Consider the following 25,380-nt stretch of genomic DNA (forward strand, 5'->3'; position numbering starts at 1 on the left):
AGGGGCCAGATGGTCCAATCTCCCCCTTGAAGTAGGACCATAGCAAACAAGACATTGAGTCACCTGTGGCTTTTTCTAGCTGAGTCTTGAAAATCTCCAAGAATACAGATTCCTCTACCTCTGAGCAATATACCGCTGCATGGAAACTATTCTCTCATTTCTTATTGTTCATCTCCCATTTCTCAAGCACATTCCTGTCACTAAGCCCACTGCCTGCTACAGCTTTCTTCTTACACTTCAACCTTCTCCTGACTAATGTTCCTTTATCTATTTTAATACTGCTATTTCTCTGAATTTTTTCTACTTGTGCTAAAATTAGTGTGCAAATTACACCTTTCCCTTTTCATCTTCTTTTCCCATTTTCCTTTTTATCCACCCTGCCAGTCTTAACCCTAGAATATTGCTTAAAATCCTTATCATGAATGACTCCTATGCCCCTACATCTTCATGTCTTTTCCTGGATTTACCTTTTGAGGACATCTTCTCATAGCCCAGCGGGCTGTCAGGGGAATTATACTGAGCACTGGCTGGGTACCTTTTCCTTTAAGCATCTTTCCCAGGATATTAATTACCCATCCAGTGAATTTTGTCCTGTCAGGCAAACTTCCAGAACTTTTTTCCTGTCAGAATTATTTTAAACTTTACATCTGCACATTGTTTCTTGCTGCAGACGAATGACTCTGAAGGAATCTCATGACAAGCTTGCCAGACTTCCGAATAGATCAAGGCTTTTAATAAAGGCCCTCTACCTAAGGTCATCCATGAAGATTAAAACAAAGGTGCCAGACATCTTATACTACAAAAGAACTATTTGTAGTTGGACAAACTGTAATGTAAGACAATCTTATCTATGACAAAGAAGAATTTTTTAAAATCTCTGGTTTATCTTTTGATTAGGAAAATGAGATCAAGGACATTTGCTTACTTTTCAGAAGCGTGCAACTCATCGAAATTCGTATCAACAAGAATAATCATATCACCAAAATCATATCACCAAAAGCCTCATTGAAGAAGCTAACAGTGAGTATAGACAGTTTTCTACAGACATTGCCTGAATTCCCTGCGCGTCTCTTCCCATGCCACTGACTGATACACCATTGGCCATTTTATTTCAGAAGCTGTCATCCATGTCAATAATCTTGCTCTGTGTTTAACTCTTCATTTTACTTGTGACCCTCTCTAGACTGCTTACAATTTCCCTTCTATAATGCCAGATATCTCCCTTGAACCCTAACCCCCTGTATTTTACTTCCTAATAAAGTAATTACTAGTGGCTATATATAAGCAACCAAAGATTGCCAAAGAAGAAATGTAAGATAGCTCTTTTCTGCAAAAGTCATAACACGGAAGGCTGAATTCAATAAGAAGTTATGAGCTTCAAAGAATACGCTTCCATTACCAGTCACCGTGGTCAATATATAAATCGGAAGCATTATGACTGAGTGAGAAACTTATCCTTGACTTATCAGTAGACTATCTGACTAATTGGTATCCTTGAGGATTTTTATATCTCAGTAAGAACATTTTCTGGGATATGGACAGCTTGATTTCATTCAATTTCACGCCACTTCAGCACATGATTAGATCAGATTTAAATGGATGGACTTTACCTATGACTGTTTGGAAGGACAAATCTAATTAACCTGATTGTCTTTCCATGTATTCTTTATCTTTTCTAAGTTCTAAGCTCTTATTGATTATCAGTGGCCACAAAAAACAGTTGGCAAAAATATGCATATACTTTTTTTGGCAATGATTATAAACCTAAATTAATCTAATTAAATTATACAGAATAAAAAAAAATAGAGGGATTAATTATATAAACTGGAACCCTTGGAGCATTTTCCTCCTATGTTTGGAATTGGATATGCTGTGAATGAACAAAAATACTGCCCTCCAAAAAAAAAGCAACAAAATCTCTACAGAAGACATGTCAGTCCATTGTGTTTAAACAATTTAGTATCAAATACCAAATGTTAAAAATATTTCCACATATCCCTATCGTCTATCCAGTTTTCCGTGACTGAATTTTGAATGGGATCTCACAAAGAGTGGAGAAAGTTACTGATTTCAGAGTTTATCTGTACCGCAAAGTGACTTTCAAAATTCAGCACTTGGAGTATGTGGTAAAAGATCAAGAAGAATTTATGTAACATAATAAATGAGCCCACTGGTTAGGAAGACACACTGGATTGTGTAAAAACTGTCCAAAATCTAAAGCTTCTCTCTGAAGCCTCTAATTTTAATACGGATTTCTATACCCACTTGTAAAAACATTTACTTTCTAGGTACTTTTGTACTTAGGAGTGCAGATGATACTGATAGACATGAAACCAGTGGCAGCTTTGGGGGTGCAGAGAACAAAAACCGTGCAGCCCCCATGTTTGCTGTAGTTGTGAGAAAAGTTTTGTATGTGAATGGGGTGGGATTCCCCACAGTCTGACTGGTACACTTATGTCGAGGGAAGATATCAGTCTTTGGCTTGCACCAGCTTCAGATAAAAGCAGAAAACGTCTTGGTAGTTCCCTTTGATTCAGCTTATGCAGCTTGCAACCCTAATTATTTATCTGCAAACATCTGCTTACGCTGAACGAGTGGCAGAAATGTAACCCTGTTCATGAATACCTCTGCTGAAAAAGACTGGACCACAGATTATAGGGTTATTAGTCTTTAGTTATTAGCGCAGTACCGTGTCAGGCGTTATTGTCACCAAACTTTGTGGGTTTCTTGCTCAGTTCATATAACAGACAATATTTCAGAAAGGGAATATTTCTTTTCACATTTCTATGCATACATACAGCTAACATTCCTTGCATCATGAACTGAACTTCTCCTTGGGAAAGCTCACAGCTTTGGGGTTTTGTCCCTTGTCCTCTTTTTATTCTCTCATTGTGGCCTGTGATTAGTAGGAGAAAAGGAGCCTTTTACCAACAAGCCAGTACTGAGTTCAGCATTGATCAATACACCTCCAGATACTGCTTTAAGCTTGCAAGAGGATGCTTATCAATCTTTCCTGCTGTGGTATTTCTAATCAGGCAGTGCAGGTAGTCGAAAGTTCACATCTATAATTCACCATGTTCCTCCATTTCTTGATACAGTTTCTTGCTGCAGAATTCTAAAATCTTCCTAACCTTTCTTGCATTTATTAAAAGAACACTTGCCCATCTTTCTTTCCATTCTTAAGTTTCCAATATTTTTCATGTCCTTAGTGGTTGGACATTGCAAATAAAATACACTAGTAAGGCTGCTCTCTGATTCAATCACATGCCAAGCCTTGTGCCATACCTCCAATCTTTAAAAAGATACATATAAATTTATCATAGTTCTTTGTACCATCTTAAGCTTACACTTGCAGTTTCTGTGTCACATATCTTAATAACATAGGGATATACCAAAACGCTGAAAGTTATGAAAATGCTGACATAGAAAGCAACTGGAATGAATATTTTCCTGTTTTGCACATCTTCAAAAAGGTTGTGGTTTCTCTTTTTCACTGCTTTGGCAGGCACTCAGTGATTAAAAGGGTAATCCTTTCAGGAAGGGTGAGTAAATGGAAACTCCAGCTGTGAGGGAAAAGAAAGAAGACCATGTTTGATATTGCTACAGACCATCGAGCAAAAATCACAAAGCAATCTGGCAGAGAGAGACAGAAGACTTCTGTTTCTTTTTCTGAAAAATGTAACAGGCATTGACCCGATGTCCTTTATTGTTTCTTGAGATTTGGACAGCCAGCTTGAGATAACCACAACAAGAACCAAATTGTTCATTACAACTTTGCATAAAAACTTATTTTAGCTTCGTGTTATACACTACTGATACAAATAATGGAGCTAGTTTGGCTATGAGGAACTGTAATCCTATCGACCTTGGAGGAATGTTCTCTCTTTTATTCGAAATAAATAAAAACTGTATACAGATGTTAGCAACAGTACCTTCTTTCAAATCAAGACGGACAAAATAGATAAATCATTAGCTGAACCTCGAGTGCTCCATGCTGCAAGGTGATGAACACCACATAAACAATGCTACATCAGCTTCTGTTAAAATGATTGAGAATTGAGGCCACTGAAGATCACAAAAGATTGCGTGCTTCTAATGGTGATGCTATTAAAAAGACAATAAAATGTCCAAATTTAAAATAACCTGTAATGCAAAATACTGGTTCTATAAAATATTTTATTATGGCTGTCAAAATTTATTTAATAATAATCATTGTTTATAAAATATTTCTATAGTGTCTGTAATAAGGTTCTCAGTAATTCATTGGAAACACCAAAAAAGCCTCCCTCTTCTTTGGGTATTCAAACAGTCTTCAAATTACATATGGACTGTTGCAAATAATTTCATCTGAAAACACGTAGTGACTACGAAGGAAAGTGGCAATGGGGACTCAGGAACTGTGGATTCTGTTTCCAGCCCTGCTATGCTACTGCTCGTGTGCCTACAAGTAAATTACCAACCTTTTTGATCCAAAATCTTCATTGAACATCTAACTCATAGTGATGTTGTGAGCATTAGTAAACTTGCAGTGTGTCTGGAGAGTCTCAGCTGGAGCTAAACAAATGCAAAGCATTGCATATTTTCTTTCATATATTTCTAAAATATGTGAATTATTTTACAGACATACTAAGGTGTTTTATTTTTTTTCCCCGGAGACTTCAAAGTGGGTTAGTGGAAGTAGGTGTATACGTTTGGGCCTAAAAGGTCAAAATATATCCCTTTGCATCCGAGAGAGATGATCCCAGGTATCGTTACTGCCAATAATTCTCTGATAGGCTTATAAATTTACTGGGGGGAAACAGAGAGCTGTGTTAGTTACAGTTTCAGATATGTCTGTGCTGATCGTGCTGGACTGCCACAGAGGAGAAATGGGACTGTATTGCTAATGAGGTAGATAAGTCCTCAGCAATTACAATGATACTTTTCTAAATATCTGAACTATCAATCATCAATGAAAGAAAACTGGTGCCTTAATGGTCCAGAAGAACCCCCTTACAACTGTCGGAAACCAAATCATTAATAACACAGGAATCAATTTCTGCCCCTCCTCTCTGCTCAATCAGCAATATTATAGCAGAGGAGAATTGGGAAAGGGAGAAGCCAATAGCTGAAACTTGATTTCTTAAGATATAATTTAATGTCTTCTCTCAAGTTAAAGCGAACAGTAGCGTGGTCCAAATTGCTCAACAGGAGAGACTATATCGAACAAGAAGCGACAACAGACACAGAACACAAGTGAAGGGGAAAGTTGGGAAAAGAAAAATTGATATAAACCAAAGGGGACTTCTTGGCTGTAAAAGGCCAAGCATGATATTCCTTATTAAGTTTTCCAAAGTATGGCACCTTTTAAGCCATTAATTTTTGGGAATAAACAACGGTTTAACATTCTATTTAAATGAAATTAAGGCCAATTTGTGAAAGACAACTTTTGCTTTTTTTGCATTTAGTGTTATGACTGACAGACAGCAAACCACACTTTAGAAATGAATGTTTTGCATGTGTGTGTATTCAGTCCTTCCTAAATTACAAATGCTAAGAAATAAATAAGCTCTCCTGATAAAGACGTGGATTTGTCATCCTAGGTCTGTTTAAGAAATACAGAATTTTGAAGACTGATCAGAAGGTTTTTTCCCTTGTGACATTTCAGTTTGGCAGTGTTAAACGTCTGGTGGTCTTCAATGTGTATTTCCACATTTCAGTTGCACCTAAAGAAATCTCCTGGATATATTAATATCTTCTTTTGTAATAAAGAAAATGACCTGGTAATGGTTAGACTTACTTATTGGGGCAATATTCAAAGCCTTAATTTTGGTTTAGCATAAGTGTTTGTCAGTCTTTCTATTACACATTTGAGAACACCCAGCAGACACACCGAGAGTCCTAATTCTCTAGTGCTGTTTACCCATAAAGTGTCCTCCACCTCTAGAAAAATGGTCCCAAAATAGCAGGTAGTTCTTGTGCCTACTTTGCAGCACTTTAGCGAGAGATGAGTGGCTGGCAAAAGCAGTGGAAAATCAGGTTCTCATCTTCAATTTTAGAACTGTTAATTAGCCTCAAGCCTTAGTTTACTTGTAATTGTTACAGTATTAGAATCCCTATTAGCTGGCTCTTCTTTTGCTCCTTTCCCGTCAAGGTACTTCATTACACATTCTCCTGATGTCTTCCCGAGCCTCTTCCAATCAATCTTCAAGTTTAATCATCATAAGCCAGAAATGAGGCTGATTGCGGATGTTGATTCCAACATACTCGGTCACAAAAATATGTCTTTTTTGCTGTTAAAGAGTAATTGAAAGCATCTGGGAATGATTAGAAACTGGAGCAGATGGCTTGCTGTCCTGGAACCCATGCTGCCAGAAGGGGGAACCTGCTGCACACCCTTGAGAGAAACCCAGGAGTACAAACCACATGAGGCTACAGGAGCTAAAAGACAAAGGTGTCAGTCTTGAGGCCCTCACTTTGTTTTCCTACTTTGGTACCACTTCAGCCAAGTTATACTAGGTTTACAGACTTCCAGCTGAGAACAGAAACATGTCCGCACAGCTATCCGGCACAGATCATTAAAAAAAAATTAATATTAAGACAAAGGTCAGATTAATGGAGGGAGGATTAACTCTTCCCAAGACCTTGCAAATGACATATGCTGTATGTTGCAAAGTGAGCAGGAGGCTTCTGCTTTGTGCTATCCAGCTTGGTCCTTCTGTCAACGTTGCTGGTATACCTGCGCTTGATTAAAGCTCTTTAGCTTTAATGTTTAATGATTATTGACCAAAGATTTCATAAACTTATTTCAAAGCTGCTGCCTTTTAATTTAATACTGCTTACAGTATGAATGTTTGGGCACACGCAACTTTGAAAAGGCTTTTTTTGTCTTTTTACATTATAGGGAACAAGTAACACTAAACCACATGGACACAGCCTGAGGCAGCATGATACTTAATTTGCATATTGCATCGTTGTTGTGTGACATCACCGTGCTACCACAGCATCATGGAACTGGAGAGCACCCTGTCTAGGGCCTGTGACATTACGATTCCCGTTTACATTGCTGTCGTGGTTTAGCCCCAGCTGGCAGCTAAACACCACTACAGCCACCTGCACACTCCCCCCCAGTGGGATGGGGGAAGAGAATCACAAAAAAAGTAAAATTCGTGGATTGAGATAAAGACAGTTTAATAGAACAGAAAAGGAAGGAAAAAATAATGATTGTGATAGAATATACAAAGTAAGTGATGCAAAATACAACTGCTCACCACCCGCTGACCCATGCCCACCCAGTCCCCGAGCAGCGGTCACCCCTTCCTGGCAACTCCCCCCAGCTTATTTACTGAGCATGACGCCATATGGTATGGAATACCCCATCGGCCAGTTGGGGTCAGCTGTCCTGGCTGTGCCCCCTCCCAGCTTCTTGTGCACCTGGCAGAGCATGGAAAGCTGAAAGTCCTTGGCTGAGTAAGCACTACTTAGCAACAATTAAAACATCAGCGTGTGAGCAACGTTCTTCTCCTACTAAATCCAAAACACAGCACTGTACCAGCTACTAGGAAGTCAGTTAACTCTACCCCAGCCGAAACCAGGAGAATTGCTGACGCACAGTGCTAAGTCTGTCTCTCGCTAAATGTCTCTGGAAAGCCTGTTTGGCCCTCACTGAGCAAACGCTCCCCAGGCTAGCGCCGCAGCGAGCACCAGTATTGTTGCCGTTACCGTCACAACACAGAGGTACCCGCAGACGGACCCCGTGGAGCGACCTGAGAAGCAGGGGTCGGGCCTGCTGCGGACAGCGGGGCCCCGGGGGCCGGTGAGGCGCCGCGCCAGAGGGGCTGCGGCGGAGGAAGGGGCGACCCTCGTCCCCAGCGCCTCGCCCCGGCAGACGCACAGCCGGGCTCGAGGGGGTGCCACCTCCCAGCAAGGCCTCGTGACGTCACCAGGCGCGGTCGGAAGCGTCGCGTCGCCGGGCCTACATTGCCCGGCAGGCTCCGCGGCTTGCTGGAAGTGACGCCCGGCCGTATCCGGGGAGCGGTGCGTGGTGCTTTGCCGTTTGTGGCGCTTGCGGTGGGTCGCGGGCGGCCGGGCCAGGGGCAGGAGCTCGGGAGGCGGCGGCAGCGGCGGCCGCCGCCGCCCCGGCCCCCGCTGAGACGGTTCTCTCCCCACAGGTGCGGCCATGGCGGACTCCACGCAGAACGGGCCCATGCAAGGCGGGGCTGGCGGCGGAGCCGTGGTAAGGAGCCCCCGGCCGTGGGCGGGGGGGAGCAGGCCGCGGCGCCGGCCCGACTCCTGGATGGGGAGCGTGAGGGTCCTGGGCCGGTCACGGTGCTTCTCCAGCAGGGCGGGCGCCCCTTGTGCGGCTAGGGGGGTCCTGCAGGCACGGCAGCATGGCCGGCTGCTCGGCCGGGCAGGGGGAAGCAGCTCTTTACTTTCTGCTTGAAAACGTGCCGTTGCTGTGCCGCCGGTCTCGAAAATGTCTCAATCAAAACTAATTCCGTGTGACGGTAACTATGTGTCTGTGGTTATATTGTGCAAGTAAGTCAGTAGATAATGATAGGAGGACGCTGGCAGGTGAGTTAGGTTAATTTCTGGTCATCTTCATCAAAAGGGTCTAGGAACATAGAGGAAAAGAACAGTTTTCAAAAGCTGGTTCAAATTCGGAAAAAAATCTTGAGCTCTTTCAGGTGAAAGGAAACTGATGTTTTGGCTCTTTAGCACCTAATGGCCAAAAGCATGCTGTGTTCCATTAGAGCCTTTCTGGCACGGGGACTATATCAGGTGTGAGGAGGACTGTGGTTAAGGAGAGCTCAGCAACAGGAGAGGTGCTAAATTACCATTAAAAACTTTTTTGAGGCCAAGAATAGGTAAGCCAAAACGATGCCACTTTCCTTATGATGTAGCTATGCCAAATTTACCTGACCCCTTCTTTTTTTCCCCCTCTGTAAGAAGTGTGGAGATTTAACCCCAGGTGTGTGAAGTGTATTTTAAAAGGAACCTTGGAGCAATAGATGCAAAAGTCAGTGAGGTCTAAAAACCTTGCACGATGCATTTTTGAAGCTGGCTGTTTTGTGAGGTTGGTTTGTTTAGAAAAACTACCTCCACACAAGATTTTACCACTATATTTTGTTTTAACATATAAAGGGGCCTTTTGATTCTGAGACAGCCAAGCTATTTTTGATCTGGTTAGTAACATTGTATGAGCCAAGTTTCATACAGAACAAAAAGACGCTCTTTGCTTCAAGCTACAATTTGATTCTATCCAAGGTTGGAGAAAGACTTGCAATTTAATGTAGAAGGGATCCATTGTATGCAAATATTAAGGTACCAACTTCTGTGGGGGTTGGGTTTTTTCTTTTCTTCTAATGTAGCAATTTCTGATGGCTAACAAGTTGGATACAGCAATGTGGATTTCCCGCTTGTTCACAGTTTACTGCTCAGCTTTATTTGTCCTGCCTCTTCTAGGGTATGTATTGTAATATTGTGAAATAGCATTAAAATTTTGCAAAGTAACTATACTCCCTTTTCATAGAGTTGCTTTTCATGTAAGGGTAAATTTCTATTATTCAGCTTGCTTGGTTGCTTTTTATAGGAACGGTTCACAGATTTTTAGATTGGTTTAAAACACTTTTAGGTGTGTTTGGAAAATGTATTGAGCAACTGTAAAGTAGTGGCAAATGCATGTTTTTGTGTGTGGTTATGGAGTAATATAACGAGTTGTTTTATCTTTGGCACCTGCAATAAGTCAGTGTTACCAGTTTTTGAGTTGTATTTTGGTAATAGTGCTTATATACGATAATAGAAATACTTCAGGTACTGTGCAATTGTGATGCAATTCTCAAGGGTGGAAGACTTCTGAGCAGGGGCTTGGTTCATATGGTAACGTCTCCTCTGATGATTTGCAGGTTGCATGAAGCAGCAAGCTTTTATCAGCGTGCCTTGCTGGCAAATGCTCTTACTAGTGCCCTCCGACTACACCAAAGGCTACCGCACTTTCAGCTTAGCAGGGCGTTTCTGGCCCAGGCTTTGCTGGAGGACAGCTGCCACTACCTGTTGTACTCTCTTATCTTTGTGAATTCCTACCCTGTTACAAGTATCCTTTACTTGTGTCATCCTGGTAATGTTTTTAAATATCTTAAACTTGATTCTTTTCATCACCTGTGCCATGATTTGAAAAACTAGTTTAAACTAGAATACGTTTGCTATTCATAGAACATACTCTATGTAAAATAGGAGAGGCTTATGTTGGTTGATCCATATTCAGGTTAATCACTTCTATAACTAGTGCATTGCAGTCTCTGGCTATTTACATTTTCTTTTCCTGAGACTTAAGTTCCGTGGATTTTATGACCAGCCTCATGTGATGCTTTGAGAAGTTGGTAACTTTCATTTGTTACCAGTACAGGGTTTATATATGACTCCTCACTGTAAGTAGGACATGTATCATGCAGAGAGACAATTATTTAGTAGTAGTTTTTTCAGGTAAGTTATTAAACAGATAAAGTCTGCAAAAAAAACTTACCCCTGTGGCTTGTCAAAGGTGACATGCAAGAACTGACTTTTCTTTGCGCCACTTTGTATGTGTGCTTAATGTCCTACTCTTAAAATGTCTCTGGCAGAGAGAATGTCTACGTTCTTGCTCTCTAAAATCTGAATGGCTGGCAATTGCATGTTCTTTGGTGAAGAAACGCGTTTTGTAGCATCTCTTAATAAAAATATTAGGACTACATGTATATGATAAATTTTTAAGAAGTAACTTCACATGTGTCTTTCGTGCAGAAAGAATGCATTTCAGTAGAAATGCACTGGTGTGTAATGGTGTATGTTGTACTTTTGCATACCTGCATACACACACGTTTTGAAGTTAATAAAAATGCGTAACAAAAAGAAGGTGTAAGAAGCAAAGGGAAGAGGTATAAATATAGTTATTAGACCTCTACATGTCTTAATCCAGTATAGGTCATTCCAGCCAACCTCTTACAAAGAGCCATCAGGGTATGACTTGTGTGTTAGCATAGCATCACAGAGAAATGAAGCACTTCAGCAGCCTGTAATTTTCCTTATCGCTTGCTCCAGTGAGTATTTTTCCAGTTCTGCTGTTCTCTTTGCTTCATGCTGCCACATATACAAAGAAGGTTCTTGATGTAAGTATGATATGCTGTATGAAATGATTAATACTGTTGATATTCTTGGGGTTTATAAAGAGGTTTGAGTTGCAGCTATGGTTTCCTTTAGCTACGCTAGAGGAGTAAGAGTGAAATTGTAGTATGGAATCTCAGCACAGAGAATCTGAGAGAATCTAATCTTCTGTTACGACTCCATGATATTTTGGAGTTGACACTAATTAGTTTTCTTCAAATGGTGTTCTTTGAAGGAAGCAAATGCTGTGTAACAGTTAAGTTGAAACTTAAGACATGTCTTTTCAAGCTAAACCATAGCCTGTGAAATGTAATGTTCTATTTCAGTAGTAAAATAACAAACTGCAGGATGAGGCTAGGAAGCAAAATACTTGTGAGTTGGACCTGCTGTTCAATGAACTGCCTTGTGCATCTTAATGTAACTCCAACATTGGCTATCTTGCTACCGTAAGTATTTCCTTGCAGTGGACAGAATAAGGCTTGTGGCCATCTCTAAGCAGCTGAACCTAAAATGGGTGGATGAAGGAATTGCAATACTCATGTTTTTAATTGAAATCTATGTAATTATGGAGTTCCAAGCTTCTGGTAGTTTTCTTTGGGATACTAATCTCAATATCTTTAAAGGATCTAGTCTTAAAATGCTGAAGTGAGTTGTAAATGATAATTGTTAGTATTTTGATTTCTTTGAGCTAGAGAAGATAGATGTAACTTGTTTTCTGGCAATCTTTTTTTCTTCTTTAAAGGCACGAAGTTCAAATAGTCTGCCCTTTCTGAGAAATCTTTTAGAGAAACTGAATGCTAATCAACAGAATATTCTAAAATTCATTGCTTGCAATGAAATTTTCCTGATGCCAGCTACAGTTTTTATGCTCTTCAGGTAAGAATTACCATAAATGTTTTTAGAATTAGAAACTTTCTACGCAAGATTACTTTTTGCAATTGAGTTCTCTATGGGTCACAGAGCTCCATTTGTATGATTCTGGCTGACCAAGTCTTGAGCTTACGAGTTAAATTTGTTTGATTCCTAGACTTCTCAAGTTGGTGCATCATAAAATCAAAAAGTGTTCACCCTGCTATAACTGAGCACCAAAAAATCCTTCCCTTTCATAGCATGGGTGACATTGTTCGGTAAATCAAAGTTTTTCAGGCCTGTAACTTGCGTTCTTCTACGTTGTTCAGCAAGTTTATTTTTGGTCAGTGTAATAGGATATTAAGATCTTCAGCTTCACTGAAAGTGAACTCTCATTTTTGACTATTAGATTCCAGAAATTTAAGTGCCATGAAATTTCATTGTGCTAAAAGTGTGCAAGCAGGAGTAGGTTATGTCCTCTCCTGTGTTACTTCTGACCAGTGACCCTTGTCTCTTTTTTATGATTCCATTTGGTTTTGCCTGCTGTGCAGCCTGTTGAATTCATTTTAGGGATCTTGAGCCTACGCATGTTGGAATCCTACTGAAGTCATATAGGCATAATGACCTGCCAGTCACTGAAGTTTGGGTCATTGCCTTTTAATATTTGGAGGGGGAATAATGCCCATTGTTCTATACAAGTCATAGCACTGTGAGAGCATTTGTCCTGAGTGGTCTCACAGGCAGCAGAAGGGAGACTTTATCTTCTTGAAAGTTGATAGAATGCATAATTTGTCTTTATCTTTTGATATGTCAGCTGAACACTTCAATGCTTCAGCCCTGAAGGATTCCCTTTCATTTAAGGCTACTTACCAACTGACAGATACACACTATATCCGGTATATGAACATTGAAGTGCTTTAAACTTCTCTTCAGGAGAACTTCCCCCCCCCCCCCCCCCCCCCCCCTCTGGAGAATTTAGTATGTGAAGTGTCGCTACTTGATAAGTCATCTAGTAGATAGTGACGCTTGTAAAAGATCATATACCAAATTTTAAAATAGTATAATGGTTAAATGCAGCTATTGTGAGAATTTGTTCTTTAAACTGTTACAGCATATCAGATTGCTTGTAAATACTGTACAGGTGCAAGATTTCCTCTTTTCCCCCTCCTTTAGCTCACTTTCCTTTTCACTTTATATTTTTTCTTCTGGGTAAAGATATTGCTCCTGCTTGAAGGAACTGTAGTTACTGGAATTGTCTTGTTCATCTTCAAACAGAGCGTTTTAATACTGTGTTATGTAAAAAAGCTTCAGTCGTTAAAATTAATTAAACTCATGGTATTTCTGTGCTTTGCTATGTATGGTTTGTGTGCTACCCTTTCACTATTTTACAGCACCATCATGTGAAACAGCAGCTTTATAAAGTATCAAAACCTAATTTCAGCGTAACTGAAATAGTCGGATATCAGCTTGGCATTAATACCTCAATATATCTATAATAGTCTTCAGTGTGTTCTGAGAAGTTTTGCAAAAGATACTAGAAATATGGTCCAGGTACTTAAGTGCTACGATTAGAGCCGAAAAAGCTTGCTGTAACTGGACTATTTATGTCAGCCAATTTCTGTGCTTGACCAGCAAGCTTTTTCTTAATACTGAACAGGCGTCCACCATCGCTTCTGTGATTCTTTGCCTACCACCAGAAATGAGGCATATAAACAATGTCATAAATATAAAATCAATACAAGAACAGCACTTCTTTAACTGCTTCATTGGGCAGTTTTATTCTATAATGTCAGCTTCTGCATTCGTAAGGATATTGTTACGTACTTTTTCTTGTCAGATCTAGATTATCTGAACGAACGTGACCCCAATCTAGCTTTCTTTGAGCTTAAGTAGTTTGCTTGCTTTTATTAGGAAGAGTCCTGTTGTTTTGGGTTTTCTGTCAGTATTAAGCTCTACTTCTCTATTCTCTTTCAGTGGGCAAGGGAGTCTGCTCCAGCCGTTCATTTACTATAGGTTTCTTACATTACGCTACTCCTCTCGGCGAAATCCATACTGTCGGTAAGCACTAAATTGATTTCGGAAGTTAATGTTTAACTGCATAGTGTTTAGGCATTCAGAGATTTTTCATTCTAAAATGCATAACTCATAATACTAAATCTGCAAATGGTACTTATACAATGTGGAATATACCTGGATGCTAAAAAATCCCACCAGCTGGTTCAAGGTGACATTTATTTCATGTAACTGAACTTTCCTTAAAGTTCACCATCCTTGAATGGGAGCTTTCAGAATGTGTTTGTGTAATTAAAACTACACTTTGAGAGAAGAAAGTCTTTCAATTGTTCTGCAACCATTTACCAGAAAGGGATCCTTATTTTTAGATTCCAGGCCTATCTGAGCCTAAGTCTATACATGAACAGGCATTTATGAACTTGTGTAATGTTGACAGGAAAGAATCTGTGGATGATCTTAAACATGTTCATTACCTCCTTTAGTTAAATTCATAAGTCAGGTTAATTATAATTGAAATAGAGCCTTATTGATTTAGTTTGAAAATTGATCAAGCCAATACTATTGCTTTAAACTTTGAAACCATAAATATTTCTACAAGCATTTGCTCAGGTCAGTGCTTTCTCAGAACTTTTCTTATGACAGGTGTTGCATAGTGTAAGATTTTGTGAACATACTTTCCAGTCTGATCACTACCCGATTAGAAAATGGTTTGCTAAAGTACCAAGGAAGTGGCTTTGGCTGCCATGGTATGCAAAGACAGGTCTGAGAGTCATAAACTTAATCGCCTCCTATTCCCTACTGTTTTGTAAGAAATCAATTGTTCCATCTTAGTACCTGTCTGTTTTGGTTTTTTTTTTAAAAAAAAAAAAAAAAAACAAAACACAAAACAAAAAACAAAAAAAAAATCCATGATGGTGCTTTACTTCTTTGGTATCTAAAAATAATTTAAGTTATGCAATACTGAAACTAACTTTCAATTGAACTAGTCTATCCAAGATTTTCTGCTGGCATTTGTGTAGTAAGTTTCCCTTAAAGAATATTAACATTAAAGATTAACATCTTTAAGGGAAACTGGTGTTGTGGTTTTTACTTCTCATGTCTGTCTTCTAATAGTTGCTTCTAGAGCACAGGGTTCTTGCATTCTGGCAAGAAGCAGTGCAAACACAAAATCACCTCCCAGCTCCTTACTCTATTTCTGATAAAGCATTACTTTGTCTTTTTTTTTTTTTTTCCTTGAAGGTGGAATTTTTCTGCTGTCTTTATATCTGTCCTCAGCTGGAAGTTGCTGAACTAAAGTTAATTAAAATGTTAATGTTTTAAAGGACAAGAATTCTGAAGCTCTTGCAAGATGCTGCAACACTGAATTGATATAAAGAACTTGCTAACTAGAGTGTGTGGGGGGTGTTGAGAAAAGAAGTGAATGAAAAAGATAGATTTAGATGATACTTGCTTCTGATAAATGCTGTAGGATTTTAATACTCTCTTTAAATCTGATTTTTCAGGACTCTTTTCACTGAGCTGAGGATCGTTGTTGAACACCTAATAATGAAGCCCTCATGCCCTGTTTTTGTAAGAAGACTATGCCTCAGCAGCATTTCCTTTATAAGCAGATTGGCACCAACTGTTGCATAGCCAAATTTCAGGCACTTGTGTTTTGTGAACATTATGAGCAGCTGGCACTTCTGCTGATGATTATAAATTCCTGGTTTTACACTGATCTCACTCCAGGCTGTGTAAAAATGTGTATATGCTTTTCTTGGAGGTAATATGAAATTTAGCATATCAAAACCAAGTCATGGAAACTTAAAATTACTGTGCTGTATTGCTAATTGGTGAAAAAAAAGTAGCTGCATCCTATCCAAAACATGCCCAGTCATACAGAATTGTTTTCTTAGGAATCAAGGATTGTTTGAGGTTGATTAAAACTTTAAGAAGTCGGTGCTCAGTAGGTTTGTGTTAGTTGGAACTAAGCTACTGTAGGATGTCTCCAGTGGATAGCACTTGGTACACATACCTATGCAGTACACTTTGGACAGTATTCTTCTGCTTACTAAATGTATCTGTAGAACCATTTTGTCTAAATTACTATACTAAATGTAAAAATATGGCCCACGTCGAATTTAACAGAAGGGATTAAAGTCTATCAAGCTGGCATAGTTAACACCTTTTCTGAAGGAGAGGCTATTTTTATTAATATTACTTAAAAAGTACTCTTCCAAGTTTCTACCTTGTGACATAGTCTTACATTACGTTGTTGGAAGAAATCTCAAATCTTTGATCACAGAAAACTCTGTGCAGTTATCTTGTCATAAGGAGATATTTTATCAAGCCAAATTGCTGACCTGTAGGCTTTTCAGACAAAGACGCAATGCTTAAACTTTTAACTATCTCTTAAGTGAACTAATCAATGTAAATGAAGTAATTTTTGCAGAATCATTGCAGATTTGTTCTTGTGTCTACACGAATGTGAGACTGCAGTAATTCAAGCATGTCAGCTTTTTAGAAAATTGATCTGTAGCTAGCTCTATATAAATTGTTCTTCCAGTTTCTGAGACTCTCATTGTGATGGGAAATTTGCATAAAGGATTGCATCTGTTTAGGCAGCTTCTGAAACAAATGGGTGTAGGATTTTTTGGCGTAAATCCATCCGATGACGGATCTGAAGCCAGTGTCGTGACTACAGAAGTGAATATTAAATTGAGTGCTGATTATGCATTCACCCAGAAGCTGAAAGGTAGGTCGTGGAAAAAGAAGAATATCTGTCTGAACACAACTTCTTTCCATAAATTCAAGGCGAAGTATTTGCCTAATCTTCTGTAGTTAATGTTAATATTCTAATTGCTTAAAATTAAAGGGGTTTCATTGGCCTTTTGTAAACTTCTATAGTACTGTACTTAATTATTCTCCTTTGGTTAGAGAAATACTATGTGAAACACTTTTCAAAACAGTCTCGAAGCAAAGTATTTTCCTGTAACTATTGCGTTTTCTTGTTTGTGATGTGGATATCATTTAGACTTTGTGGTTGTATGAGTTTGTTAGATCAGAGCCATGTATTTACACTTACTTCATTTTTTGCTCAACCTCTTGGTACTGCTGAACCAATTGGTAATTGAATATGATATTCTTTAACTACTTGTCTTGCTCTCTAAACATGATTATTTATAGAACACTTGCACACTGCAGAAGGAACTGCATGCAGTAATGCTCTACAGCTGCTAAAGACTTGCAACGAGATTGACTCTATGTATATCCTGTAATTTGGGGATTTTATAAAAACTAAAATTTCTACTGCAATAAAAGGAGTGTTAAATGTAATTTGCTAGGCTCTTCAAGCTCATTTTCTCTCTAACAGAACATACTGATGCTTGAACCTGGAAGTTGAGCAGAATGCTGTCCTGCGTGTATGTGTGCATGTTCTTATATTCCCACTGCTGCTTCTGAATCAGGACATAATGTCTTGTGCATTTCTAAATTACTTTATAGGGAAACTTTGCCTTCTAAAGTGCAAAAATTTATGACCCTCTCCTTCAAAATTTAACCCAAGAATAAGCACTGCAACAATGATATCTAATCAGAGCAGAAATCTAGACCTAGTTCTTGCCATTTCAATTCTTCAGTACTGTTCTAGACCCTCTTTCATGTTACAGGGTATATTTTTTGAGTCGTGACATCAGTCTCTGTTCAGCTCTTTGCACCACTGTGATTTAAAAATTAATTTGGTCATGTAAGCTGGTCCCCCATACTGGGAGTGGAAAGCAAATAAATACTTCCGTAATTAGTGTAAGCAAAATAGCATGTTACTTCTGAGCAAATTTTTGTGGTCTAAGACTGCTGTTATGGGTGCAGTCTACTGTTCCTTCAATTGTATGCTGTCATTAAATTAGAGAAGAGTCTAAATTGGATCTGATGTATTGCAGCTGTGACTGAAGGATGCTAAGTCTTGAGATCCAACTCTATGAATGTACAAGGAAGATTAAAGGGAATAAGTGAATGAGATTTCAGTAAGTAGAGAGTTGGAAGACAGCGCCATGAAGTAGGGCTTATATGTGGATACCAAATTTCTTGTTAACTGTTTCTATTAAGTCTAAAAAATGGATCAAGAGGAGGATCCCATCAAAAATGGGATTTGATTTGATTTGGCTAGTAGTATGTCCTTGGCTTTGCAAGGAGATGCTTGACAAATGAGGCCTGGATTTTACTTGTGGCCTGGTGGAACTTACCTCTCTAATGTGCCAAGAAAACATGGAACAATGGGGTAAGAAGAACTTCCAAGCAAAATAAATAGGGCAACTGACCTGCACTCTGCATCAACTTTGATTTTTTACTGTAGCCTTTAGGCTGCCTAAATGATAACACCGAGTTTACTCAATGCTGGCAAAAACATTCTGTCCTTGTGCCTGTTTCCTTACCACAGTTTGTGACTGTTTCTATACTAACGATTAAATTAAATACATGAAATGTGTTGTGTCCTGTTAGCTCGAGATTTTTCTGGTGAAAAGAACTGTATGTTCATGCTGCTGTGCTATCAACAGCTAGCTGTGATACAGAGGCTGTAACAAGTCTGTGGTAGTGGAGAAATTTTGCAACTGACCATAAAATGCCTGCCAACCCCAACTGCGAAGCAGAGGAGTTTTTGTCCTACTGAAAGGTTGTCTACCTAATGTGGTAACTGTTTCCGCTGGTACAAATCACGCTGGTTATTTTTATCGTCCTAGCTTTTGTAAGTTAAGGTGCTCTTGCATAAGTTCTGTGCATAGACCTACCCCTTGCTGTGCACAAGCTTGGTGTAGAAGTGATGCTCTAGCGTAGGACTTGGCTGTTCTCACCTGTAGATAAATAAAACATCAGACCCACAAGGTCTGTTGGAGTAGCTAATGCCAGTTGGGATTTCTTACACACAAAGTAATTCACTAATGCATCCATCCTTTCCTTTATTGTCTTTTATTTAATTTTACACTTTTATTGTAATTTTTGTGCTGTCACATTTATGTTTTGCTCCCTTCTTTGATGGATGTTCAAGGGGGGTGATACCCATTAATATTTTAAGTTACACGTTTTAAGGATTTTTTTTAATATATTATAATCGTGAGCCACTATTTGTTCCAACGGTTTTTGAGCTGCTAACTGTGTTTGTGATAGTACTGTCCAAACAACATAGCTGGTTATTTTGTACAGTCTGTGTTGGACCTTTTTATCGTTAGGTGCCTGTATTGCAACATTTGCTGTACAGATCCCTTGTTAATTAAGGAAGTACAGTTCTTGCCCATTTTACAGACAGGAACTGAGGCACAGAAGAAAGGAGCACTGGCCTGAGGTGATGTAAGAGCTCTGGCAGAGCAGGAAGTAGAAAAAAGAGAGCTGGGCAAGAGTTCAGGGGGAACTGTGATTCGTTTCTACACCACATATGACTTCTTGGTCCTGTTTCCAAAATGATACTCACCGCTGCTTAAACAGTTTCAAAAATACTGTACCTTATGGTGCTCAGATTAAGGGTAGCAAAGACCATTGAGCTAGAACAGCATGTTTTTTTTTAAAGTGATGTCAAAAATTGATTCCCATGTGCAAGAGCTAGGTATGGCCCCTGGTATCTTCATCTTTCTGGTGAGGAAAAATAACAAAACAGAATAAGATCTAGCACTTGTACGCTAGATGTTAGTAGAGTATGCTGATCTGTTGTAATTTCCTATAATTTTTAATTGCTGCAGTACAAGTATTTGTGGTTAAACTATACTGAAATTGGTTAGTTTATATTTGTACTGTAACTTTTAATGTGCTATAAGTTTCTTAAAATCACAGGAAGAGTCAGGCCTTGCTGTTTTAAATCTCCTTTTAAGGATAGAACCTTAAGCAATCCTTTATTTCAAAGATGCATTATCAGTACAGATAATTGAATTTAATCTTAAATGTGGATTCAAAAATATCTTTTTCATAAAATGTCAGCATTAGTTATTAACTTTTCTGCAGAAGCTAGCTCTGTGATAATAGCAGATATTGTGCAGGTAAGGGAGTTTCATTGCTTAGTTCCGTGCCATCCAGATGGTACAAACTTCTAAAATGAATTGAAAAATTCATCTTTTACTTGTATTCAAGGACTGAGGCACAAAATGCTAATGTAAGGGCTCAGAGGGGAAATATAGTTCTCCTGCATATTTGAGAAAATGTGAAGCCCTTTCAAGAAAATCTAATAAACATAATAATCACAGGCTGCTGACACTAAGGAAAAAGCACCTCATTCGCTCTTTCTTTTATGCAGCGATTTACTGGTCCCTACTGATTTTCAAATTGGATCACTGCAGTAAATTATCCATGCCAGTACCTGTGAAAGAAAGCACTGGGATCCATATTTGTTTAGTGCTGTGCTTAAATCAGCAAGAATGATAAATATGATGGTATGAAATTGGAAATACCAAGGGCTTTTCTCAGTGAACGAGCAAGTATCTCCATTTGTAATTTATTGTGACCCTTTTTCACTGTATGTGCTTTGTATGTCAAATATTTATTCTGAAACAAATTAAATTGTTCTCTGTATTGATACAGCTATGGTTTTGTTGATGTTCTTGAAATCAAATTGTATAGGTTTTTTTCTGGATTTAAAATATTACTAATGTTGTGTTGCAAAACAGCACTTCTTTAAGTTCAAATCTCCAAGTTTGTGTTACTGACCAACAGCTTTCTATGTTAAATGTTCTAGGTGCGTGTTGGGTGGGGTTTTTTTGGTTTTGTTTTTTTTTGTGTTTAGTGCAGGATGCAGTGAGCTACTGTGGCTTCTCATTTGTTTTTTTTCTCGAGAAAAAGGAAGATTAAGCTGTGTATCAAAACCAAAAAAAGCTGATCCCTGTCTTTAAGTCATTGGAGCTATTCTGCTTTACACCTGGCATAGGTTACACCAAGTCCTGTGAAAAAAATTTACTTACGTGCTCAGTTTACTGCCATATTTTCAGTGCAGGTGTTAATAGAGAAAGTTGACTGTACCCCCGTGTTTTGGCAGGAGTCCTGTCCCTTTAATCTTGAAATAGGTTACTTTGTGACTGATTACGTCCCACTACCTAAGTAAGTGCCACTGCTGAACGGAAAACGAGTTGTAGCTAGTGCTTGATTACTTGGAATTTGTATTAGTATAATAATAATTTGTTTGCAACTAGTAAGCAAAATCGTAAACCGGTGTTGTTAATAGTGTGGCTCTATGTTACCCTCTTCCTGTGGGCTAGGCTTAGCTCATTTGTGATGGCATGTTAAATAGCTGACTTCTGTTCAATCCCAGTGCCAACCAGATGGGCTTTATTCTACCACAACTGGCTACCACCATACAGCTGTGGTTTTGTGGAAGCAGTAGAGTGGACTGTATTCTGAAGAGCCATGAAAGACTTTGCTTTTAAAAGAAAGCAATGGCTAATTTGAGTTCATCTTCCTTTGTCCTGGTTTCCGTGTGCCTGACCATGATATCTTGCTTGTGAGGCGAGCGAAGTGTTAGAGCAGTCCAGACTCGTGCCTGGGGTGAGGAAACTGGTTCGCTTGAGAACAAGTGCAGTCATGGTATTTCCGTTTGCTGTGTGTGTTGCTATGAATGCTCACACATGCACCTTTGCCAATGTGAAGAGCGAGAGTATGTTGGATGAAGATGATGCATGAGTTGGTTGAGATATTTCACAGGAAAATTAAGCTGATAAAGGTGCGGGGCTAGATTATCTGCAAGGGTTAAAGCAATGTCAGCTATAGTTTCACAAAGGTAGAAATGTAATAGAAGGAGAAGGAAGAAGAATGGGGAGAAAAATAATGAGAATGCAGAAGAGTTCAGCTCTACGTGATAAAAAGAGGCATGGAAATCCTACTGGGTTCTCTGTTGCTTTCACAAATACCAATTAACTGGTCATGGTTTTATGCCATCAGTATCCTCTGGATAGTACTTAAGTTTTCCAGCTGTAAATTATTTCTAATTTAGTCTCTATTAAAATACTGTTGGAGTAGCATGTTCAGATGCTGCCACACTGTACGAGAGCTGACAGGCTGATCTTGGTTTACTTAAAATGGAAAACAGCTGCAGTGGAACTATGTGTTCTTGTCCATTATGTTTGAAGCTCTTGTAGTGGAAAAGTAGAGAAATAAACACTTAGTATGGTCTATATTGCTACTGGGCTTCTTGGCTTTTTTTTTTAAGCTTTTCTCTTTCCATGTTGCTTTGCTACATTTTATATTGGCAATCTAGGGGAAGATATAATATGTGCAACTGCATGGGGCTTTGTCCTGGTGTATGTTTGCTTCTGTGTGCAAAGACACATCTAGAACATGATGTTTGTAACTTAACATTTTAACACTTTTGGGTTTAATTTTTTTTAGTCTAGAAAATCTGACCAAACAGTGTTTTGAGGTGACAGATGTTTGCCTATTACAATCCCTTTCGACATACTTTCTGCTATAGCAACTTCGGTTAGGTTCTGACTAAAGCACAACAAAAATCATTGTGAATCCTTTCAGTGATAAAGTTTTAAATCAAAGCCATTATTAGCACGTTTTTTTTGTAATGGCAGATGGAAATCTGAAGTTGACTTTCTGAATTCTCATGTGTCCGCTGGCATTTTATCATTTGTATAATTGTATAATACAGAGAAATATCGAAACCTTAGAAACTGCAGTTGTAGCATCAAGCATTAGCCCAGCGTGTGTTTGTTGAGGATCCAGTGGTTCTATTTACATTTTTAATTCTCTCAAATTTTTAGCTGGGGCAGAGGTAAGCAAGACGTTTGGTTGCATCAATATATATGTGCTGTGGATCGATGGTGCACATTTACAGCAGCAGATAGATGACTAAATAAAACACATAATATTTTGAGGGTGTTTTTGCCATTTGGATATATTAATACATTTTGCTTTTTATAATTAAAAAGCCTCTTCCTGCCCTCTGCCAGCATTCTTTCTTTGCAGTGTGTTACACATTTGTAAGGGAAATCGTTTTTAAAAAGATTGTTGCACTGCATAGGTGCTTCTAATATTTTGCCTTTATACACTTCAAAAGTACTAGTCAAGCTTATTTCACATTCTTGTAATCACTTTGTTTTTTCTTACAAGCAAAAGAATCAAGCTGCTTTTAAGCTGGTCCTTGATTTGTTCGTGTAAGAGATTGTAGGACAGGTAGAGTGGCAGGAGACTAGACTTGATGATGCAGGAAGCTTCCTCTGGTCCTGTGTTCTTGTGCATGTCTGCATATTACTGTAGAGATAAGAGTAGTTTTTTAATATATTACGTATTATGTACCTAGTATTGTTTTTAAGAATTTTAAACTAGCTTTCTGCTTTAGCATAAAGAGAAGTGCTGCTAACCTTAAGAGTTCTTTTTCCTCGCTCAAAGGCTGGAAATTTTATTTGATGATATGATTTGGTCAGCTGAAAGGAAATGGAATTCTTCCATACACTAATTTTATTCCAAACCACTGACCTCTGGTCGCTGGTTTGCAACTATGAAGCAAAATATTTTAGCAATTTAATGTGCTCCTCATGCATCTATTGCCTACAGGAGAGTCTTTTTCCCTTTAAGTTTCTCAGGAGAATAATGTCTCTTCATGATTTATTGTACTTTGGCTTTGCAAGTATCTATCTGCCTTATGCATTAGAAAGGAGATCAAAAGAAAACCAGATTTATGCTTAAGGTTTCTTTGAAGAACTAACTACTCACAAGCCCAAATGTTTGTTGTGATTGTTGGGAAGCTAAAAGACCCTATCATCTGTGAGAGCATCCCACAAGAAAGATCTTCTAACATCTATTGTCAAATCTTTGCAGTCATAAAGCACGGTAATTATATTAGCAGAATCCTTATTCTTTTTTGCTTAGGATGTTGCTGCTTTACAGTTGAGGTCTTTCCTACATGTGTGTGTGGGATTATTGATACAGGAACAATAATATTTTCATCTTTTTCCTGCATAACCATGAAGTGCACATTTCTGGATATACGTTGTATGAATCTTTCCCTTTTCCCTAATTTGATTGTAGCTGCATGTGTCCTGGAATAACTCCCATTGATTTTTGTTGAGATGCGCAAGCGAATCTCCATTCCCCAGTGGGAGAGCGAATTCTTTAGAAATGTAATGCCTCCCTTTAGGAAAACAGAATATTGGGTAGCTAAAAGGAGTGCCTGCGTTGGCATGTTAAATCAGAGCCATAAGGGGCTTTTTAAGCAAATCCCCTGATTGTTCTCATTTACCAAGAAACCAAACTGGAACGTCTGCTCTAGGCTCACTCCTAATGAGCTCTAGTCTCTGTCAGGGATACAGGGCCTGACTGGCGGGGGGGGCTGCATTACTGCCAAGTTCTCCTGTGTGTACCAAGTGCATGTGGCAATGGAGGGCTTCCAAACCATGGAGACAACACGTGGTCTCTTGAGGTCTTTTGAGCACTAAATAAAGGGCCAAATGATATCTCTGCCTCCATGTCTGCTGTCAATCTCTAGCCCTCAAAGTTTATCTCATCTTTCTCCTATCCTGATATTCCTTCCCTTCTTTACCTGTCCTATCTCCTGCTGTCTGCTCTTGTGAAACCCTCTCTTCTGGAATTCCCTCCCTCTGCTTTATTGTACTCCCATTTCAACTGATTCTGCAGTACTGATGTCAGCTTAGCCTCCCAGAAGATCTGGCATGTGTCACCGGGGTTCCCGAGGAAAGCGCATGGCTGCCAGCCTGTGCTGTGGGCGGACTGCAAGCAGCTCCAGCAGAAGCAGGAGGTCACTGGCCACCTAGCTGCTGCTGGGGTCAAAAGGGCTGGTTGAGCGCTGCTCTTGCACACAGTTTAAGAAACTGAAGATGACTCTGCTGGTGTTCAGGTGAATGAACTGCATGTGAATAATTGAAAACACTTATCCACATGCTGGAAATAAAAGATACTTACTTCTAGTTCATGTTGATCTTTGACCCAGTGACCATGAAATAACTTTACAGACCTGTGTGACTGGTGTGTGGTGAGTGGTATTACGCAGACTTCTGTAGATTCACCATTCTGAGTTTCGGAAAATTCATTTGCCTCATGCACCTGCCCACCATGAAATATTTTCTCTTTTTCTGTTAATTTAAATATTTTACCTTAAAAACTTAAAGGATGTTTGGGATCACTGAACACTTTATGTATTCATACTTTTTTTGGAACTATCAGTGTGTATTTGCTTGGTGTTAACAATATACATGTAGTATCATAAAAGGTACAAAATCAAAATGGTCTTTCCCTTTTAAAAACCTTGCTACGCTGTATGAAAGACACACAAGGCAGGATGTTATGGGAATCCCAAAGTATAATTTAAACTATATTAAGTCATTACCTCAGCTCTTGCGCCACTGATCTGGGGACATTGCAAGTCTTCTCCACTGTATGAACTTGACATCTTTAATGAATTTCAGATTCAAAAATAGTCAAATTGGCTTT

At 38.9% G+C, this 25,380-nt stretch overlaps 2 protein-coding genes across 3 annotated transcripts in view; both read left to right on the plus strand.

Annotated features, from left to right (window-relative positions):
* Positions 1-8,029: 8,029 nt before the first annotated feature.
* Positions 8,030-20,508, plus strand: TMEM33 (transmembrane protein 33). 2 transcript variants are annotated; one of them, XM_075148983.1, is made up of 8 exons: positions 8,030-8,049; positions 8,151-8,215; positions 9,351-9,445; positions 9,885-10,072; positions 11,056-11,123; positions 11,861-11,994; positions 13,942-14,025; positions 15,483-20,508. In XM_075148983.1, exons 2-8 carry the CDS (start codon positions 8,159-8,161, stop codon positions 15,610-15,612), a joined length of 756 nt encoding a protein of 251 aa, XP_075005084.1. In that variant the 5' UTR covers positions 8,030-8,049; positions 8,151-8,158; the 3' UTR covers positions 15,613-20,508. The 2 variants fall into 2 exon arrangements, with proteins under 2 accessions (XP_075005084.1, XP_075005085.1); XM_075148984.1 differs by lacking the exon at positions 8,030-8,049.
* SLC30A9 (solute carrier family 30 member 9) overlaps positions 8,154-25,380 on the plus strand; it is a 62,212-nt gene continuing 44,985 nt past the window's right edge. The window contains exon 1 of the mRNA XM_075148982.1: positions 8,154-8,215. The gene's annotated coding sequence lies outside the window, so the exon portion shown is untranslated. The remainder of the gene's footprint in view (positions 8,216-25,380) is intronic.

Source organism: Calonectris borealis, chromosome 4 (genome assembly GCF_964195595.1).
Source record: "Calonectris borealis chromosome 4, bCalBor7.hap1.2, whole genome shotgun sequence".
NCBI lineage: Eukaryota > Metazoa > Chordata > Aves > Procellariiformes > Procellariidae > Calonectris > Calonectris borealis.

Coding starts and splice junctions, on each gene's coding strand:
- TMEM33 (XM_075148983.1), top strand. CDS start 8,159: ATGGCGGACTCCACGCAGAACGGGCCCATGCAAGGCGGGGCTGGCGGC. Junction 8,216..9,350: donor GGGCTGGCGGCGGAGCCGTG/GTAAGGAGCCCC, acceptor CTTCTAATGTAG/CAATTTCTGATGGCTAACAA. Junction 9,446..9,884: donor TTTGTCCTGCCTCTTCTAGG/GTATGTATTGTA, acceptor GATGATTTGCAG/GTTGCATGAAGCAGCAAGCT.